We start from the raw sequence: 22,328 nt of genomic DNA, 5'->3' as shown, positions 1-22,328 counted from the left end.
GGCCGAGCCGAGGGAAGGGGCAGGCCCGTGGTGTGCGCGCCCCTCTCGCCGCAGCGAGACCGACCCGGAGCTTTCGTGAGCCCAGGCAATTGCTGAGGAGAAGTTTCAGAAGACATGCAAGCAGCGCTCCTGCCCGGTTGTACGGCTGTTGCATAATTTTACAACACAGTAACTGGTTACAGCACATGCATGTTTAAACTTTTTCCCTTTTCCCCACCAATGTGCCCTCGCAGGGGCGCAGAAGTGCATCCAGTGTTTGCCTGCGGTGTGTGTTTAACAGCTGGATGATGCTGTAGCAGGTAGTCGGTAAAATCTTTGGTCAGGAATAGCCTGGGTTGCTTCAAGAAAAAGGGGGACTTCTCAAAGAGCTAAACAGATACAGAGTGTCTCTAAACTCCGCTGTAACAGATTGGCATTACTCAGCTATTGCTTTCCTACACTTTCCCTCTGTAACAGGCTTTTCAAGGGTTGGGAGTGAAGGGGTGGGAGGTAACTCGCTGTCATTTTGTAGTTGGACTCATACCTGTTGATATATATTGCAGTGAAGATTAAAAAAAAACCCCAACACTATTGGATAATGGTCCTTAAAAGGGCACATCTGAATTTGAAGTGGATTTGCAAGGGTGAATAACAGAATAGGGGGGAAGATCTTAATGGAATTTCCATATCTGTTCATAAATATGTATTTATGTTCATGGCCTATTCATTCTGTCAGCAGCAGAATTTTTATCTTGAGGCTTAAAAGTCAAGCTAGGTTTCTTGATGTTCTTATGCTTCATTGTCAGTAATAACATTGCTGTAACCAAAACAACTCTGGGAATGTGTTCCCAACTGCTACAACCTGTTTGTTTATAAGCTTTTGACTTGAAGATATCCAGAGGACAGATTTGATTAATAGTAAGTTGCCACTTTAATAAATGCCTTTTAGGGAAGTGACTGTTCAATGCAGAATATATGTTATAGTGCAGTTGCTTTCAACATCTTAAAATTTCGTAGTGGATTTCCTTATAACAACTCATAAGCCTACTGATGGTAGGTTTGGTGTGTTGGTTATTTTTCTAGATATTTTTCATGAACGACAGGTTGCAAACCACTCCTGTAAGTTCCCTGCATGCGATGTGCTCTGTCAGCTTTGTTATATTAAAGTTGTATTAAAAAACACTCCACAACATTCAATTTATATGCATCTTGGGCATGCTCTAAAATAGAAAAACATCTTGAAACTTTGGGATGCAGTAATGCACTATTATCAGTGAGTAGGAGTATGTTTGCTGACCATCCTTTTACGTTCGCTGCTGGTCCTGGTTACTGCAGCTAGGAAGCCATAAATAAAACTTAAATTTCAGAAATGGAAATAATGCCTGCTTCCAAAACTTCCTCTAGAGGAGAAGTGTGGAGTCTGTTAGAGTGGTGAATCAGATTACTTCAGGTAGACGAGTAACAGCTCAGGATTAAGAAATTTATTTGCCAGGTATACTTTGAGCAATGTGGAATCTGTTGTTATCTGAGGGATCTTGCCCCCAAAATAGGTTGTCTCTTTGAAGTCCTGTGAGCATCGACCATCCCATGGCACCTAACTGTACATTCATGTGTATGTAATAACATATGTCCTGATGCATACAAGCAGCTTGCAGCCCAAGTGAAAATTAGGGCTCATCTTATGGAGAGGATGGGTACATAGCACAGAGAATTGCAGAGGATGTCAGAATACATCCTCTGTACTGTGATGCCTCATTCCCTCGCTGAGTCTTGTCTAAATTGCTTATCTCGATCTCTAAATGGTTTTTAAAAGGTGACTTTGTGTAGACAAGATTCCTTAAAGGGAGGGCTTCTCTGGGTCAGGGTAACTTCGTTTTCCCCTGCTTCATCTCTGTTATAAAAAAAGCCTTTCATTAACCCATGAAGAGGTACAGCATAGTTCTAGTATAACTAACAGGTCTTTAACTCGTTATCCAGCCTATGCTAATTCTATGCTTTTTTGGTTTTGTTCTCTAAGTCCTTTTCAGAGATAGGCTCTTGACCTTCCAGCCATACCATTCTTCATTTTCATGTATTTTCCCCTTGCAGATCCTTTCTCTTCTGGTTGGTTGGTTTTCTTAAGCTTCTAACAGGAAATAGCAAGTAAACTTACTGCCTAAATTGCTGCTGGAGATGACTAAGATGAATATCTACTTCTTAAAATGCTGATTAGATCTTAAGAAACTAGAAGGTAAAAGGAACTCCAGACATTTCTTGAGAATCCCTTAAGATTAACCATTAGCAGTCAGTTTAAACCAGGTCTTTATTAAGATTTATAGGTCTCCCACCTGTTTTATTTGCAGATTTGTTGGGGTTTGCTTGCTGGTATAAGCCATGGAATAGATGCTGCTCCCTTCTACATGCACCTAGGAAGGGAGAGGTCCAAATTCTAATTCTTGGAGCTGAAAAAGCAATTCATGTGGCTGTGTGCCCTTCTAGGATGGACTTCTGGGTTGCTTTTGAGGCTTTTCTCTTCTGCATTGGCTCGCCAATGTTTTGTAGGCCACTGAAGAGAGACACTAGCTGCTCTTTCCTTAGCTAAACCAGGTGCTGTGCAGGCCGGTGGTTAGGACAGCTGCTCTGGGGGAAGGTGATCTGCTTTCATTTCCTGTTTCAAGGAACACTTGGCTGTGCGATTTACTTGGGCTGTAATGACACTGCCTGTCATAGTGAATGTGAAATTAGAAATGGGAGCATTTGTTAGAGACCTCCTCAGTAATTACTGAGGTACATTTCTGATAAGGTTTGAAGAGGGATGGAAGCCCAGGAAAACTGGAGGTCTGTACTCTCATTACTGTGGCACTTCAGAGCTAAAGAGGTTTAGTCCATTACCTTGCTCTCCAATGTAATTACCTACCTCTAATTCATTCTTGACAGATGAATATAACTTATTCTCTATTATGGAGTGGAAGTCTCTCAAACTGTAGTACAAAACTAATTCTGGTAGGACTGTAACTATGCCAACTGACAACATAGGATGTTATGGTGTGGTTAAAATGGGAGGGAGGATGGGTGGCAATAGGTATGAATCTGGCAAAGGTAAGAAGGCAGAGCCCTGCTTGAAATTTCCTACTGGACTTAATTGAAAGGGATGTTGGAGGAACTGCCATGGGAATTCTGGGGGCAATTGTTTTGTTTCAAGCCTGTTTTACATTTGTAATCAAGTCATTTACTAACCCCTTGTTTCCTTCTATGTTTGTGGACTCTGTGGGTTTCTGCTGTTGCTTTTATCTGTGTTATCAGTGTTTGAAACACTTTTGGGGTTTTGTTTGTTTGTTTGTTTTTTTTTTTTCTCCCCTGTAATACAGACATTACTACAGTCCTAGCACACAGTAGTAATTCTAAGTTAGGGAGTAGCCTTCCAGGAGTAGAGAGTTATTGGATTTGGGTGGTTTTGTTTGCTTTTACAGTTGTTTACTTAGCTGCTTTTTGTTTTAGCAGTTGGAATAGAAACATGCAGTTACTTAAAGCTGTGAAGGCTATAATTATTTGCTGTCTGTCTGCAAGTATTTTTCATTAGCAGTGGTAATACACGAAGTTGAAAGGATGCTTATTTAATGGTGTGCTCTTGAAAAATTCATATGTATTAAAATATGTATAATATATTTTCCATCTTGTCTGCCTGAAATTAGTGAGAGATTAACCATTTGTTTTCTTTCTTTTTCTTTAAGATACTGAAAGCTTTACTGGGTCCCTGAGAGAGAAAACTACATGACACTACACCATGAGTGACAGTAAATGTGATAGTCAATTTTACAGTGTTCAAGTTGCAGATTCAACATTCACTGTACTAAAACGTTACCAGCAATTGAAGCCCATAGGATCAGGGGCACAGGGCATTGTTTGGTGAGTAATAAATACTTTATTCAAATATAAAAACTATAACTTTAAAACAAAAATAGAATGTATTCCTGATAGAGATGCCAGAATGTAAAATACTGATGATAATTTCTCTCTCTTGCTACAGGTTTGTGGACTAAATAAATTCTAAAACACCTGCTTGCTGTAGTTCATGTGTAAACCTATTTTTGTTTTGGTTTTAGGGAAAAATAAATGTTTGCATAACTGCATATATTAAAATGGTCATCACATTTCCTTCTCATTAACCACTTCATTTCTGTTTCTAGTTCTCACGTTCCCCATGTAGTTATGATATTGCAGTGTAAGGTATGACAATGAGAGATTCTGGGTTTTACTCCTTTCTTCATCATGGCCCCCTTTCTTCCCCCCTTTTTATTCCCAATCACTCCTGTCCATTTCTAGGAGCCACCAGTGCAGTGCCTTGCCATTAACTGGCAGGATGAGGCAAATCAGTGTCATTGTCACTCCATGGATTAACCAGAAAGGGATGCTGTGTGAGGGGTTGGGCTGGCCGGCTCTTCCTTGGTGTGTCACCTCAGCTATGTGACCAGCCTCCACTGGCCCAGGACGGGAGAGTCAGTAGCCTGATCCTGAACCTTAGTCTCTTGTATGGCACCACACCTCTGGGCCAGCTAAAGGTAAACATTTTCAAATGTTTTTTAGACTGCAGCAATCCATTCTACACGACTTAGTGCCAGCCCATATTTTGTTGGGCAAAACTTACTTGGTAACAGCAGAAACGTTTATTGATGCAATAACTGAGCAAGCAGCCTCCCAGTACCTAAAGGGGCCAACAAGAAAGCTGGAGAGGGACTTTTTACAAGGGCAAGTAGTGATAGGACAAGGGAGAATGGCTTTAACCTGGCCAGAGGGGAGCTTGAGATGGGATCTTAGAAAGAAGTTCTTACCTGTGAGGGTGGTGGGACACTGGCACAGGGTGTCCAGAGAAGCTGTGGCTGCCCCATCCCTGGCAGTGTTCAAGGCCAGGGTGGATGGGGTTTTGAGCAACCTGGTCTAGTGAAGGATATCCCTAAGCTAAATGATCTTTATGGTCCTTTACAGCTCAAACTGTTCTATATGCTCAGGAATTCTCTAATATTAGACTTGATCACAACACATGGTGGGCTGTTCATGCGTTAAATCCAGTATGTGGTTTCTCTCCATCTATAAATTCTGCAGAATAAGTGTGATGACTCATGTCTTGTGAGCAACTCCTCATACAGCACCTGCCCATGTCTTTTTGTCCTTCACATAACTGTAATAAGTTATATATGTAGGAAAAGAGTGCATTTTTGTGAGAACATGCCTTATTCTTAGATTATTTAGATACCCCTGTTGTTCTGCTAACAGGTGAAAATAAGCCAAATGCGAACACTGTATTTCATTCTTTAGTGGTTTGAGTGGTGAGGGGATAGGCATACTAGATCTTGGTTATCAGTGTTTGGGTAAGATTTAGTGTAGTGCTAATGTTAATGCTTGTTTTAGATGGCATGCAGGAATTTAGGGTGGCTATAAGCATTCCTCCTTTCATTAGAAGTAGTGCATTTCTGAATTATATGACTTGAACCAGGTGTCTGCTTCAAAATGAAGTTCAGGTAGTGTTAAAGTCAGTGTTTTCGGAGGAAGAAGATTTGATTTATTGACTTATATTGAGAATACTTGATTTATGGAACAGCAGAGTGAAACGTTGTATAAACTCTCATCTTCATGTGAAATATCTGAACGCTGTGTCGAAGCTGAAGAAGGTGCAAGCCCCTAATTTCTCCTGAAACTCCTTACAGTACACAAAGGAAAGATACAAAATACTAGGATGTAAAGTGTAGAAAACTCAGTGTAAGATAAGTGCTATCCTGTCATGTTTAGTTGGGAAAACTCTTGAGTCATTAATGTGACACACAGATATGATGCTGTTTTTTTAATCATCCAATGTTTAACATAAACATGAGGGAAAGTATTTCTGGAGTTTTGTGTGTAGGTTTTGGGTTTTAGTGAGCATTTTTAATGCCATCTGTCAGTTCAGCTAAGAGAGGTCTGAATTTTGCTATTTTTTTTCTCAAAATATTAATGAGAAACTCTGGTGTTGCTTCTGCTTAGTTTTTTCATTGATATAAAAATGTAGGAAAATAAGTAGTTTTAAAAATGCATCCTTAGGAAGAGTCACAGATGAAAGCTCTAGGAGGATGAAAAAGTAACTTTGTTGTGATGTAGAGGGTATTTCTAGCTCACACTGCAAACAGGTTAGGAGAGAAATTGGATATACCTTTTGTATTCTATATACAAAGTACACTTTTACATTATGATTTTCTGTACTACTTTGTTCCTAAGTATTAATACATTTGAAGCCTATTTTGGACTGAATAATCACAAAAAATTATTCTTCAAATAATTTGTCTTCAACTTCCTGACATATTTTTTTCATTTCTTGGCCTTGATTTCCTAAGTTTTTCTATTGAATCTGATGTTTCTACCCCAGCAAATTTCTTTTGTCCTGCAATACAGCAAACCCATGATGTAAGTAGCACAGCTTTGCATTGATAACTTCACTATAGTTGCAGTTGAAGAAACAGTCAGTATCAGGTTGTTACTATTTGGAAAACTATCACAAGTGCAATCTTGCAATTCACTATGCTCAGATTGGAATTGCTGTTGCATGGTGGGATAGACATTGAGATTCTTCCATGATATCAAAAGCTGAAATAATTTGCAGACATTCTGGTAGCAGCCCAGGTGATAATTGGGTAGACTTGGGCAAATCATCTTTATTTAAATCTGTGCCTGAAACAGTTGCCATTATGAAAACTCTTTTGAATTCATATGAGCAAAGGTGGGAAAAGACATTTACTACTAGTTACATCTATGATTTTTTTTGTTGCTCATTTATATAAAATTATGTGTGGTCTTGGTGGCAGTAGACTTAACTTCTGTCTTTTTTCCTTGGTAAATGAAATCATGCTTGTACAATTTTTTACCAATTTTTTATTTTCCTTCTATTAGTCCGTTTGTAATTCTTCCCCTTGGCTTGTGTAGGTAGCAGGCAGCTTCATTTTTTCTTCTGGCTTTTTTTTTTTGAGCTCCAATGTCAGTCTCTCCCATGTAAATAAGCAAAATAAGAGGTTCAGGGAGAGTTTGTCATACGTGCTCAGACTGAGGCTTGGCTTATCCGTGATTTGGCAGCTCACAAAGGGACTTCCATTAAAACTGCTCCTTTGTCCACTGCGGACTTGTGATTGACTTGAACAGCCAATTTGTGCAGGCCCTGTTGGTTATTGATTTTTATACCAGTGCCCAGGTGTAGTTAGTCATTAACATATGCAAAACTTGTGATTTACATGTGTCTTCTAGGGGAGGTGAATACTGAAGCATGAGTGCTTTCATATCTGGGAGGAAAATAATTGTCTGGCCAGTTGGTCGCATGGGTGAGACCTGGTGTTGCTTTTTGAAAGCAGTGACTTGATGCTGATGAACTCCATATAATTTGAGTATTGTTATCACAGGGGAGCTGTACTGTTTGTAAGAGTACTATAACTTGGTGATCCTTTTAAGCCTGGTATTGTACATATCTTGATGAGATAGGAAAGGAGCTCATAAAGAGCTTAAATATGTTTGGAATATATATGTGAATAAGAATTCTTTCCTACCCTATGAAAGTAACATTAAATGGAAACAGAGTAATGTGGGAATTCTTATTTAAAACTGGAACTATTTAAAGATTGGAACTCTTTAGCACTTTGTGGTATGAATTCACATATATTTTGCCAAAGAGTCTGTGAGTTACTAATGAAGAATATTCTCCCCTCAGTCTTGTTCTACATATACAGCTAATTTAGCTTTAGATTCTTACAGCTGTTAAAGCAAGTTTATACCTTGACCTTAAACTGTAGAGGTAAATAATGGTCATGTTCACTTTTTTAAACACTTGTATTGTTCCCTGTAATTTGAGTTTTCCATATTTCTCAATTCTGTGGACTTTTTTCCCAAAACCAGTTGATGAATGTAATTTTATGCTAGACACTACAATTGTTCATAACTGTACTATCCACATACAGGAGGGTATTGATGCTGCAGAATGGATCAAGGAGATGTAGTCGTGACTCCCTTTTAGCAAAGAGAAATTTCTATTGCAAATACTAAGTGGTTGTCAGCCAGCAACACTGTCAAAAATACTCAGAAGTGCAGATGAGGCAGCTGAAATGCTGCTTGATTTTTAATTAGCTTAAAATATTTTTAGATCTTGCAATTTTGAATGTGAGTTTTGAGTCAGCAGATTTGGTCTTAAGACAGAAGGAAGGGCAGGAAGACATCTGATGAGTGTTGGTGCCTTCTGTTTAACCTATATGTGTCTCTTAAAGGATTTGTAGATTTTAAAGGATTCTTGTTTTCTAGATGAAAATTACATGAAGGTAGTGAATAGGCTTTGTCACAAATCTTGATTTCTTTCCTGACTCCTGACTCCCTTTTGCCCCCTCCTCTCCCTCAAACAGACTTCAACTTAAGTTGTTTGTCTTTGAAAACTTCTAGTGCTGCGTTTGATACAGTCCTTGGAATAAATGTTGCTGTAAAGAAGCTGAGTCGTCCTTTTCAGAATCAAACCCACGCAAAAAGGGCTTACAGAGAGCTTGTTCTTTTAAAATGCGTCAATCACAAAAATGTAAGTTTGGCTTTGTATTTCTCTCCCTCATTACTGCAAGTTGTCAAAAAAAGCTCAGCATTTGTAACCAAAGTAATGGAAAAATAGTGAGAGAAAGACTGGAAAGATTGGCTGTTGGTAGTGCACTTCTGCCCAGTGTATGGTTTAGTTCTTGGGAGAGCTGTTTGGAGTGTGAAGTGCCAAGAGGACGAGGTTTTTGTGCTATTTGAGGTATAGGTTTACCATCAGTTTCAGCTTTATAGTGCTGGCCTTGCTGTATTACATTTGCCTTTTTAAGCCGTGCTGCAGCAAAGTCTGTCTGGTAGTGGGTTGGTTTGTGGTTTTGGCTCTTGTAGCTGCAGTGTAGTTAAATCTTCTGAGCTTAGATGAGATTGTTATTAAATACAGTGTTTAAGTGGTGGGGTCTGCTGGGGTGCAGTGCTGCCTAACAGTTTATTGGTAAACAGAAGTGGAATACTGTGGACAATACATGTTTTAAAGCCTTTGAGCCTTCTCAAATAACAATCCTTATGTCAATACTTTAATGTTCAAGTACAAGAATATAAGGTTTAGTGACAGCTATGTTCTGATACTAGCATGAACTATAGAAACAGTGTTGATTATTGGAAGTTGTACCCTCAGGTCTCAAACTTCCTGAAGTCAATCAGCCTTTTGGGATCGATTTCAAAGTAAGCTTTTGTTGAAGCCCAGAAGTCGCAGAATAAATGCAAGTTGGTTATTAAGGATGGCAGTACAGTAATTTTAGCAGTTCTTCTGGAAACAGTACATCATAACTCAAGTTTAAAGGGAATGGTGTGGGGCATGCGTTGTTTGACAGCCTTGGTTGAAATTCCTTTCATGATGTGATTTAAAATGAGAGATTATTATTTATGGGCAAAAAATGGGATAGATTTCAGACACTGGGGAACAAGATAGGAGGTGTCGTATAACTTTAACAAGAAAAAAGTAGTTTTGCCCTGTCTTAGTTGCTTTGGTGTACATGCTGCAGTTCTGAACTATTTCTGAATTGGCAGGTTTTCAGCACATGTCAGTTAAGTGAAGCCAAGTAATACTCAAATTGTATATAGTAACAGTGTGCATTTGATTTGGAGTAGTAACTTCTGCGATAGTGAATTAAAGTGGAATTTTCTCCTAATGTTTATTTTTGTTTTATAGATAATTAGTTTATTAAATGTATTTACACCACAGAAGTCACTAGAAGAATTTCAGGATGTGTAAGTACTAGTTTTTTTGTTTAATTTTTCTGACAAATACTGCCCTAAGCCCTGGAGCTTTATTTCCAGTATCCTGCAGACTTCACACTTGGAAAATAAAGGGTAGTTAAAAGCTGAATTTAGCCTTTAATTAGTCATTATTTCTAGATTTCTTTATGAAAGACAAGAAAGTTGTTTCACTACATGCATAACATGGAAGTGAGAAATAAACGTGTTATTTACCTTTTATTCATTTGTCTACCATACTTTGCTGATTGCATATGCATCTGGTTTGTCTGCATTGCCCTTTAGCTAAATGGGTCACCGTGGGATAATAGCTCAGTCTGGATAACCTGATATCATTTTTTTGCCATGCCAGTCACATCAGCACAACAGTATTTTTGGCCTCAATTAAGAACTGAAGATACTTCTTTTTGATGCAAGTGATGTCAGTTGGTCTAGAAAGGATTCATGGCAGTTTAATTGGTGGGGTATTCATAGATTCCAGTGAATGCGCTGTTGTGTTTTGTGAATGGGCTTCTTGGGTAAATAGGGGAATGTGTTTGTGTCTCAAGTGGATGAGCAGATGATATTTCAACTTGAAAATTAATTATACCTTCATAGTTCTTTCTGTGTTTCTCTTAATTTTCTTGGTTTAAAAAAAAAATTAAAATACAGTGGAAGGAAGCATCAGGTTTTGATACATTGGAATACCTGCAATTTCTGCATCAGCTTCAGTCAGTCTTAGTTTTTCATGCTGCATAAACTCAGAATTATTCTGTATTACCTTGTCTAAAACTAGAGGAATTCTAATCTCCTGTGATGGACTACTAAACACTTGATTTTTAATAGTGAGGCTGTTTGAACAGATAATTCAATTTTGAAGCTGGTCATATGTGGTTCTTCCTAATCATAAGCTTTTTTAACTCTTATGTTAGCAAGGTAGTTGACTTCTATTAAACATCTTTCATGCTAAGTTTAAACCTGATACGAAGAGTAAGACTCGAGTTTTCTTAATGCTTTCTTTCTTGTGCTATAGATACTTGGTTATGGAGCTGATGGATGCAAATTTGTGCCAGGTTATTCATATGGAATTGGATCATGAAAGAATGTCTTATCTTCTTTACCAAATGCTATGTGGTATCAAACATCTCCACTCAGCTGGTATCATCCACAGAGTAGGTAGTATTAGATCATTAACAATACTTTTTATGAACACAGATGTTCTCATGAAACAGAGGGGGGAAGGCAAGGAGTTGCTCTTTGCTAAGTTTGTATTTCTTTCATTCGTAAGATTATTATTAAATGTGAAGATGGTTTCTAGTCCAAAGATAAAAACTATATTGTAAATGGATCTTAAATCAGGTTAGCTGAACTGATAAAAAAATGAAAAATGAGTATCTGTAGACTTTCAAACTACAAAACAATGAGTCTTAAAATGTAGTGTGTACCTCTTAAGTATCTCTATCCTTGAAGATATTCAAAAGCCTGGTCCTGGGCCACCGTCTTCTAGTATTCTGCTGCTGCTTTTGTTTATTTATTTCATGACTAATCTGTCTGACAGTTCAGCTTCTTTTCTGTTCCTTTCTTTTTCTTCCCCTACTTCCTGAACATACTTGTCGTAAATGTCTGTCTGTGTTTTTGCCTGGTGGCTAAAACCTCTATCCAGTTATAGTGTAATGTGCTTTTTTCCTTTATGTTCAATCCATAAACATGATTGAGAAGCAGTATAAATTACAGCAGATCTACTTCCTATAGATCTTTGCTGAAAAAAATCTACTGTTAAAATCCTGTGTCATGAGCAAGGAAGTTTATATATAGTTGGCTTAAATCTGTATCCAGGTAGTCTTGGTACGGGGCTTTCCTAAAATTGTGGGGTAAGGTGTGTAAGAGGCTGAAGCAGGGAGGACTGGAACTCCAGCTGAATTCCACCTGACATCATGATGATGATTTGAAGCTAAAAGGAAGACAAAATTTGCTGAGAAATTTGAGCTCATACGAGCTAACAGCTGTTACTAGTTGAACAATAAAATGGGCAATGAGAGGAACTTCACAGTGAATAGCTAACCAGAGGCGTGAAGTTATTTGAATAGAGAAGCTGAAGTGGTGAGTATTAGGTTGGGTTAGTTTAGAACCCAAAAAAAAGACCTGTCTGCAGCGGAAACTCTTGATTGAGAGATTTGATTTTTAGAAGAAACCAGGCCAGGAAAGGAACAGAGCTGGGATAGTTCAGAAGGAATGGAACAGTAGGAATTGCATCTAGAAATTACTCAGACTCTGTGACTGGAGTCAATTCTGTAGTGTTCTGCAGAACATTTGTTGCCTTCCTGAAATGTGCAGAACCATGTGAACTATTTGCATGCCCCCATCTGCTTCAAGAAGAGGAAGTTCTGTACCTGAGAACACAGTTTGTTTTCCCTAATTGTGTGTTCTTTTAGGTGCAGTAATGACTGTCCCCATTAAGCGTATCTCCTGAAGTATTATGTTTTTTCCTCACTCAGGGGTTACTCAGTGTTTGCACTATATCCTAATTCTGTGAAATTTGTTAATCACTATAAGGCACGTGGCTTATCAGTTACTAACAAATACAATTTATTAATGCTTTGTGTGTTGGGATACTCCTTTACCTACACATACTTGCCTAATTGATGATGTCTTTAGGATCTCTGCCCTAATAATGACAGTATTTGAAACAGTCTCCTTTACCATGCAACTATTCATACACAAAATAGGTCCACTTAACATGTTTAAGGAAGCAAATATATGTACACATTGTGCATATATACAGACCACTATATAACTGACTATCCTACCAGAGCACAACTGGGTAAAATAGGCTCTGCAGACAACCTTGATTCTGGATTTCCCTGATTTTTTTTGAGTACTTAGCTGTGCAGCATTCAACTTGTTTCTAGTCTGTGTATAAATAAGCAGATAAAACAGAAATACACAGTTGTTGATGAATTGATGGCATGTATTGACTGGGGGGAGTGGTGGTGTATTATTCTGTATGTTGATTCTTCCCTAACTGAAGTAATTTCTTGTTAGGATTTGAAACCCAGCAACATAGTAGTAAAATCAGATTGTACGCTCAAAATCCTTGATTTTGGACTGGCAAGAACAGCATGTACTAACTTTATGATGACTCCATATGTAGTAACACGGTATTACAGAGCACCAGAGGTTATCCTTGGAATGGGATATAAAGAGAACGGTAAGTTGCTGCAATAACGCTTTAAATCCTTTGTGTGAAGTGTACCTGTTTCAGAACAGAACAGCTTTTAAAGGAGGAGGCTGCTTTCCTCCTGCCATGTCTGCTGCTAAAGTATGTTAATCATAGTAGTGGAAATAACAAAAATTGGTGAATAAAATAGTTTTTTGCTCTGTGTACATTTTACTCCCTCTCCCCTTCTGCTGATAAATCTTTTCATGTGTCGTCCTGCTGTCTTGTTGACTTCTATGCCAGTACATCTTCTTGCTTTATCACATGGGCTTGGGATATCATGCTTTCTTTATACATGTCACTTTGGCTGTGTGAAACAAGGGACTCTCAGGACCTTGCTGGGCTACTGATAATGAAAATTAAAAACTTCTAATGCACAAGGCAGCTTGTTGTGCAGCAAGTGCAGATGTGGATCAGAACTTTAGTAGAGGCTATTCTGGATGGGACAAAAAATAATCTGCAGGACTGTAGGAATACAGTGTGAGCTTACAAATAAAGAACTGTGGTATTTAAAAACCCTCTTTAATCTTTTGTCCTTGTTGCACCTAACATATGATAGTGGATATCTGGTCTGTTGGGTGCATTATGGCAGAAATGGTCCTCCATAAAGTCCTGTTCCCAGGAAGAGATTGTATCCTTCTTCATGGTTGTTTCAGTAAACACTAATTATATTTTACAAGATGCTAATAGCAAAACTTAGCAACAGCCAGTTGGTGTTGATATGATTGAAAATTCATGTTAGCAGTTTGGTTTTCCACATTGTTGTGTTTTATCGTAGATGCTAGATGTTTTTGTTTGTTTTCCTCACTTTTGTTCATGATACTTCATAATTCAATCATTTCATTTTTACTTTCAGTTGATATCTGGTCAGTTGGGTGCATCATGGGAGAATTGGTGAAAGGTTGTGTGATATTCCAAGGCACTGATCGTATCCTTCCCTAGTCATCCTTGAGTCCCCTTCCACTTCCAACAGAAACACAATTCTTTTGATCTGTATAAGTATAAAACCAGAAACAATATCTTCAAGAAATGTTTTAATAGATCTGCTGTACTATTTGAAATTAGTGTCATTAACCAAATTGTAGAGCTTTCCATTTTATTTTCCTAGTAGATTATATTGAATGTAATTTGTACTGGTTGAATCCATGGAATTCGTAGTAAGAGCTTCAGCTTCTGTAGTTTAAAAAAGGATACTGTTAGGTTTAAAAAATGAATAGCAGTAAGTATATTTTCTTCTTATATATAAGTTTTGTAAGCAGAAGCCTACAAAGGTACTTTTTATCATGCATGGATTTTGCTATTTGTTTGAACAATAGACTCATTTTTTTACCTTACAAGTCTTTGAGTTTCAGTCAGATTTTTCTCTTGCTTATTAGCACTTGCTGGGCAAGAGTATCCTAATTGCAAGCACACTGCATGGGAAATCTTCTATTACTCTTACTTCATATAAAAAGAAAACCTTTTTCTTTTTTGAAGTTTTTTCATTCTATGAAAATTTTATTTTGGACTTACTTTTTCTATAAGATTGCTATTCCTCCATTTCTAACTCCGATATTTTTGACCCAGATCTGTCTCCATAAAATTCTGCTTTCTTGTACAATAATAATTGTAGGAAATTTGTAGGATTGTATTATTGTAGGAATTGTAGAAATTGTAGGAATGTATTAAAAACAAACCTCTCATATCTATGTTTTCATGCCTTAGAGATTGGAAATCTCAAGTCTATACACTGTATTAAAGTGAACAGAAGTGCTCATTCACTAAAGTAAATATTCTTTGATGGTTTTGATGTATTTCAAAATCTTTCACTAGAAACAACATTTTAAACATTTGATTTATTATCAAATTCCAATTATAAAAATCAAAGGAAAACCAGTTTCATCTTTTATAAATAATATGTTACAAAGTAGTAGTGTTGTAGGACTAGATGTTCAAAATTGGTGAGCAAACAGAATCCAGCTGATGTAATTAAAGCACAATTGCCAGTTATGGCTGTAGGTCATAAGAAGCTACAGCTACTTGTGGTCCAAGGTTTTGAAGGAAGTATATTTTTGCTCATCACCAAGGAAAAGTTGAGTCTGCCACTGAAAATATCAGGGACGTGTTCATAGGTACTGATGTATCTTATAGAGGAGGACTTTCAATTTTAGTGCTAAATTTCATGACACTAATCTTCAGCAGTTGATCATGCATTATTTAGTAGCACAAACAATTAATTGTTAAATAAGTCTTTTTTGTTTTCCACCTTTCTTCCTTTCTATACTTATTGTTTTACCTTTTGAAGCCTTCAGACCAACCTAACACAATTCTTCATGGATGTTATGTGTCTTTCACCTGCATGTTAGCATGGGCTATTTTGATTTATTCATGAATAAACGAAGGAAATTTTGTCTATACTTGTTGACTCTGCAAGTTAATATCTGTGGTTCTCTGGAGTTCACTGAAGTTCCACCAGTCTATGTTTCAAGGAGTCTTCTCCCCTGGTATGTTATTGAAGGGCATAGCTGTGCTTCTTGTAAGATTTGAGTTCTCTTTAATGTGAGTTACTGATAACTGTGTTGTTGAAACTTCTGAGTGATAACTGCTTCAGTCAGATTGTTACTTTCTTTTACCTTCAGCTGCAGGGTTGTTTTGACAGTGTGGTTTATGGGCAATGCTGGTGTGAATAGCCATGTAGCTTTGCTTTTTGTGTGTGTGTGTGTTTGTTTTTTAAACTTAAATTGAAAACTGACTTAGTATTTGGGGATTTACAGCAGGGAACCAAGTTCAGCATGTGTTTTCCCATATGGTCAACAGGATTGTCAGGATACTTAAAGCAGTGCTCTGGGTTGAATGAGATGCTCTGCATAGCCAGGGCGATGGATGCACTGGAGCTGCTCCTGACTGGTGCTGTGGGGGCCTCAGTTGTTGGAAGTTGCTGTTGCACTAGAAATGAGAAATGTAGAAAAACCAGGCAAAGTAGTTATTGAGGATGAAATAGTGGAAAGCCTAGCAGCACCAGAGTGGTTTTAATGCTCTTTCTGCCCAGGTGGTGAAGGAAACTATTTGCCTGACTCATGCAAAAAGCATGAGGGGGTATTCATGCTTTCCTTGGAAAATCATGTTTTATTGTGATTGTAATAAGGACTCTTTTCAACTTCTTTTCTTCCAGAGTCCCCAAAAGTAGGCAGATACACTTGGCATGGGCTAAAATTTGGTTTGCTTTTGACCCTGAGGTCACTAGAATAGGAAAGGTAGTTTGTCTGCAGGTTGCAAGGTTATTCACATAGCATGTACTGAGTGCTTTACATTGAAATTAAGGTTTCCTCACATTTTTCTGGTAAGAGGCTTAACTTATTTCAACTCCAGTCTGATACTGATGATTTTTTATTTCAGCTTTCAGTATCTGTGGCACACTTTAAATAATCCAACTGAGACTTTTTTTCCCCCAGTTTTTATTACTGAAGTGGGATAAGTCATTAAGTTTTCCTGCCCTCCCTCCAGTGCCCTCAGACTACAATTGACTGGACTCAATTTGACTGACTAACTAGACTGCTGTTACTCAAAGAAAAAGCAGCATCTTGAATCTAGATTGGTGGAGATCTCACAGAAACCATTTTTCCAGCTAGGAACAAAATTTCCTGTTGTATGTTAAAATTTCCTTTGTATGTGCTTTGTTTTAGCATGAGAGTTAACAGTATTGACTTCTTAATTTTGATTTGAATACAACTTTTCCATTGGAATGTATTCAATAAGCAAATTTTCAATCTTCGTATCAGAAGTCTAAAGTCTTAGCATGAAGCACCGAGTATATGGGTATTTCTAGTTGAATTCTTGGCACACTAACTGTGAAATAAAAGCGCCTCAGTGTTTTTATAATACATCTTAATTCAAAGTGCAGCAAATACTGTTTTGTTACAAAATCTGTCTATGAGAATGGATAGGTTGAAGCGAAAGATTATGAATTTAGCTAGGACATTTTGTAAGGTCGATGGTTGGACTCTGCTGGAATTGCACATTCTTTTTATCAGTGTCTTCAGAGTGTGATAAATGAGCTTTGTTACTTCAGCAAGGCTCTTTCAGAGCAGTCTCTGGTATCTCTATAACCATGTCACCATATCTAGGGGAAGTGCCTTCACCTGAAAGAGGGAGAAGGGGCAGTCCAGAAGAAACATGAAGCACAATTTCAACTTGTAGCTTGTAAATGCAATTGCTGTACAATACTTTAAATTCTGAATTTAAGAACAGAGTAGTCTTTGAGTATTACCACAGTTGATACACTTGAACAAAAGAACCTGCTAAAAACCTCCAGGAATCTGGATTTACTGTTCAGAACTCCTTTGAACCTTTTCTGAAGCTGAAAATTAACCAAATAACAAAACCCCCAAGCATCCAACCAAACCCCCAAAACTGCTACTACCCAAAGCCTGATTTCCTTAGAAGAGAAGCACAAAATTCCTTACTTTGAATGGGATGTATTTGTTTGCTTTAGCGTCTTTTTCATGTATTTTTCCATACTTTCAAGAATCTTCACTGATGGTATCATGTTGTACTTCAGAAGATTCAAAGCAGCCTTTCTTTTCTGTCCTTACAGTTTTGCTATGGATACAATTGCCAAGTAAAGCTGATTTTGGACTCAAAGAAAGTATTGCTTTCAATACTAGCCAATAGATAGTAATTAGGAAAAGCTACTTGGGCATAATGCATTGTGCAGCACTTCTGGCCTGTCCTTAAGATTATGAAATCTGTATCTTACTTTTCTTATGTTAGTCTAGCTTTTTGCATGGCAGCTCGGAATACTGTTGATGCTAGAATGAAGTTCATATTTGTGTCCTTTGTTCAAGTTTCCATTAACTTTCCAGATTTCTGTAAGTGATATTTTTGTATAGTGCAGACTTCAAATTCTTCAGCTGATTTTCCTAAAGATATGGTGCAGATATTGATCAATGGAATAAAGTTATTGAACAATTAGGAACGCCATCAGCAGACTTTATGAAGAAACTACAGCCTACAGTGAGGAATTATGTAGAAAACAGGCCAAAATATCCCGGTATTAAATTTGAAGAGCTCTTCCCAGATTGGATATTTCCATCAGAATCTGATCGTGATAAATTGAAAAGTAAGGCGAGTTTTTTTGTATCTCTTTCATTTTAAGATGTTAATTTAAAATCTCTGCAGTACACTTAATAACCAACCAAAACTAATGTAAAATGTTTACTGCAATAGGCGTCAAGATTAGAAGCTGCACACCTTCTGTTCTTTATGACATGTCCTGGAATATTAGTAGTAGTCGTTAAATACAGAACTATTTCCCTGTCACCAGTATTCTGTTTAATTCTCTTAATTCTAATCTGTTGAAAAATGTCTTTTGCTTAAATGTTCTCTGTTATGGAGATATGTAATTATCTTTTTCTAGTTGATGTCTATATATAACTCATTTTGGCGATACTTCGACTTTTAGGTAATTTTTGATACAATGAAAAAGCCCACCTTCTTATAGTCTCTAGATGGTCAAATTTTTTTTATACATAAAGTAACTTTTGATAGCCTATTTTATTGTTGCAGTTGTCATTCAAACAGCGAAGAAACATCGGTAAAGTGCCACTGCAACAATGGGTAGCTAGTTACCCTGCAGTTAACACCTCTAAAAGAAAACCTAATTTGAAACGGAAATCTGATAATCATTTCTGTACCAAGATATTTTTAATAAGCTTTAAAAAAATACATTTAGTGTGTTTTATCTTCAGTAGTTAGTGCTAAATAAACTGTGACACATGTAACAGCAGAACTGTTCAAAACTGAGGTTGGTTGGTATCAGCTGATTGGTTTATTTTGGGTAATAGCAAAAAATACATAGGTGTGTAGGACAGAGTGGATTTGTGGGCCTGTTTTCACAGTGAAATCTGTTACATGTATGTCCTGTGTTCCTAGTATTCATTTCCTGTGTCAGATGTGAAACTCTACCTCTCTTTTACATGTGTGTTCTTTTCATTTTTACTTTCTAGCCAGCCAAGCTAGAGATTTATTATCAAAAATGCTTGTAGTAGATCCAGACAAGAGAATTTCTGTAGATGAAGCCTTACGTCATCCTTATATTACTGTCTGGTATGATCCAGCTGAAGCAGAAGCTGTAAGTTTCCATTTAAATTAACTTTTGAGATATCAGTTTAATTACTTTAAAGTTTACCTTTAGTTTTAGTCAGGAGCATGCTTTGAGCTCATTCTTTTTGGCTATGAGGAGTCACACATAAAGCCTTCAGATTAGCATTAGGAGCAGAGTCACCTGAAGAACAGTTGCTGGAATGGAGTTGATACCATTTTGAAAGTGGTTGTTAATAGTTCCCCTTACTTTACAGAAGGAGTTGTCTATATGGTGACAATCTAGGGCTTTTTGAAAAGGGGATTTTCTCTAAGGCCCCATAAAGCCTTACAATGAGTGTAATTTTAGCTGATGCTTTTAAACAGCCTTTCAGTGGGAGGCAGGATGTAAAAGCAAATTCTGGACTTTTAAAATAAATGTGAGATAGAGAGTCTAGACTGCCAGAGATGAAGGTAACAAAATGCTAAGAAAGTTGTCATTTTCAGCTTTTTTAGTTATGATTGGTTGTGTTAACCTCAGGCCGTAGATACCCTATAGACTTTCTTCTCTTTGTAGCCTCCACCTCAAATTTATGATGCGCAATTGGAAGAAAGAGAACATGCAATTGAAGAATGGAAAGGTAAAAAGTGAACATGACAAATTACATTTATTGTAAGAACTTGTATTATTAATGCGTGGCTTCCAGTACATGTGCTCAACCAAATGCTGCGGTTTTCATCTTTATCCTTCCCATTCGTAATCTCAACACTTCTTTTCCTCAATAGAAAATCCTGTGATTAGAAACATGCACCTCTTCTCACTGTGCATTATTTAAGCCATATCTCTTGACAATATTTACTAATTCATTTGTTCTAGAGGTCTTAAATAGAAGAGCTTTTTTGGCTTGTGTGGCTTTGTTTGATTTCTCTTTTTTTTCTCTCTTTGCTTATTTATTGATCAAATAGGTTAAACTGTTGACTTTAACAAAAGAATACATGGCATTGTGGTATTGAAATCAATTCACCTCATAGTGGTAGTCAAATACATTAAGTGGTGAGGCAGTTTAAATTTTAAACAGCTACCATCACAGGCCCAAGGGCAATAAATACCTTTGACTATTTTGAAAGCTGCTTGCTTTTGTAAAATAGCTTTATAAATCTCAGGTATTGATTCTGGTTTACATTTTCTTTAGAGCATATCATAGAATCATAGAATCATAGAATAGTTAGGGTTGGAAAGGACCTTAAGATCATCTAGTTCCAACCCCCCTGCCATGAGCAGGGACACCACACACTAAACTATGTCACCCAAGACTCTGCACAGGTATACTTCAGATTATTTTGGATTAATGCAAGGTGGAAAATAAAAATGTTCATTTAAATCTAATTGAATCTATTTGTAAATCATGTTACTTCAAATTAAGGAAGTCTGTATGGATTTTTTTAAAATCCAAATATGACTTTTTCCCCCCCCCCAGTTAATATCAGTGCATCGTAGATATACGTAAAGTTTTGGGGTGGGATGGTTGCTATTTTTAAGTGGACAGCTATTTAGAAAATATGTTGATTTTGGTACATGCTTAGTGTCTTTCTGTGATACATGAAGAAAATCCATAGAATTATCTAATCATTGCTGTAGGCCTTTAAAAAAAAAAAAAGATGAAAATAAATACCTCTACAGTTGTACTTCCAGACCAACCCTTAACCATTTCATTGACCTTTCTACATATGTGAATTGTGTACAAATCTTCTGTGACCTTACAATATTTTTTCTTTTCTCTTATTCCCCCACCCTTCTCATGCAAGAATTAATATACAAAGAAGTAATGGATTGGGAAGAAAGGAGCAAGAATGGTGTGGTAAAAGATCAGCCCTCAGGTTAGTCATTGTTTCAGTAGTTCTCCTGTAGCTATGATGCATAGTGCTGATCTGTTGCACTAGTGGATGAAGATACTCTGCTTAATAATCCAGGTAGGCAAAAGTTTCATTGTTCAAGACTCTTGATTTTGCTCTGCCTTTGGAGATCCAAGTGCAATAGTTTTTCATTATTATGAAGTAAGTTGCAGGAAAACTTAGGGAGTCCTGTGTGTCCAAGACCCTGAGCTGCCTTCTCCCCAGCAGGCTTAGTCTTCAAATGAAATAATCAGTATCATGCTACATCCCTTGTTGCATAGATAGCTTTTACACTGAATCCTTATTCTGTGGCTCTGCATCAGTAAATCCCTTTCATGCAGGCTTAAACATCATATGCACTCCTTTAAAATAATTAATAGTGCAAAGTATTTATGCTCATGACTGAATCCTTGATGTTTGCTGCTGTTCTGTTCACATTATACATTGCTTCCCTGCCACCTACCCTCGCCTTCCTCTGCAGAGAGGGAGAAGAATAAGTATCTCTTAATGCTCACCTCTGGTTTACTAAATGTTTGCTTTTCTACTCTTTATTTATTTATTTCTTTTTCTAAGGATTTCTGGGGGGGGAAGTGAAGTTATTTGTGTCTGCAATATTGTCTTGCCTCAGATTTTATTATGTTTGGTTTACTTAGCACAGATGCAGCAGTGAATAGCAACACCAGTCCTTCCCAGTCATCATCTATCAATGACATTTCATCCATGTCAACAGAGCAAACATTGGCCTCCGATACAGACAGCAGCCTCGATGCCTTGACAGGACCCCTCGAAGGATGTCGATGATCAGCCAGGATTGCAGACTTGACTTTGGAAAAGATCTCTTGCTTCCATTGGGCCTGAATTGCTTGTAAGTTAATGGAACCAAGTAGAAAAACTCCATGTTCTGCATGTTCTGCTAAAGTAATGCCTGTTGTTTTTTTTTTTACTCAGTTGTTACAAAATTGCCTGCTTAATGTTGTAGAATGAAAGCAAATCAATGTTTAAAGAACAAAAGAATTTAAATTTAGACACTATTATAGGCTTTTGTTTGTTTCAGCCTATTTCAGGTGAGCAGTTATAATAGACTTTTAGGTAATAACTCTTCTTAAGTGGGTTCATGAATCTTCAGTCCCAACTGGCAGGCTTCTGTGACACAATGGTTGTTTACATTTTAGTACAGTATTGCTCATTAGAGGTTTTTTGAATGTATAGTCTCTGTGAAGTTAGTTTTAATGTGTGACTGTGGCAGTTTGCTTTATTTAACGGCTGGAGTGTTGTATGTAAGTGTGATCTCACACATTGGATGCTGTCAGTTCTGTGTTTAAAGGGCAGTTATTCTTCCACATAGCACTTTTTTTATTGAGCCCTTTCTATCTTCACTGTCCAACAATTCTGTCTTCTTGTAGAAGAGATAACCGTGAAGTGTAAAGAATATAGC

General features: G+C 37.3%; 1 protein-coding gene across 3 annotated transcripts; it reads left to right on the top strand.

Moving 5' to 3' along the window:
* Positions 1-3,689: 3,689 nt before the first annotated feature.
* Positions 3,690-21,904, top strand: MAPK9 (mitogen-activated protein kinase 9). Of its 3 annotated transcripts, none has more exons than XM_010017643.1 (11): positions 3,690-3,864; positions 8,398-8,527; positions 9,683-9,741; positions 10,760-10,898; positions 12,769-12,934; positions 13,800-13,871; positions 17,859-18,041; positions 18,928-19,052; positions 19,578-19,641; positions 20,807-20,878; positions 21,552-21,904. In XM_010017643.1, the coding sequence occupies exons 1-11, from the start codon at positions 3,743-3,745 to the stop codon at positions 21,692-21,694; spliced, it is 1,275 nt and encodes a 424-aa protein (XP_010015945.1). In that variant the 5' UTR covers positions 3,690-3,742; the 3' UTR covers positions 21,695-21,904. The 3 variants fall into 3 exon arrangements, with proteins under 3 accessions (XP_010015945.1, XP_010015947.1, XP_010015946.1); XM_010017645.1 differs by having other exon boundaries at positions 21,547-21,904; XM_010017644.1 differs by lacking the exon at positions 13,800-13,871 and adding an exon at positions 13,503-13,574 and having other exon boundaries at positions 3,715-3,864.
* Positions 21,905-22,328: the final 424 nt, after the last annotated feature.

The sequence above is a fragment of the Nestor notabilis genome, unplaced genomic scaffold (genome assembly GCF_000696875.1).
Source record: "Nestor notabilis isolate BGI_N333 unplaced genomic scaffold, ASM69687v1 scaffold7457, whole genome shotgun sequence".
Classification (NCBI taxonomy): Eukaryota; Metazoa; Chordata; class Aves; order Psittaciformes; family Psittacidae; genus Nestor; species Nestor notabilis.
Note: the sequence above shows the minus strand (reverse complement) of the source record. Positions and strands in the feature narration are given on the sequence as shown.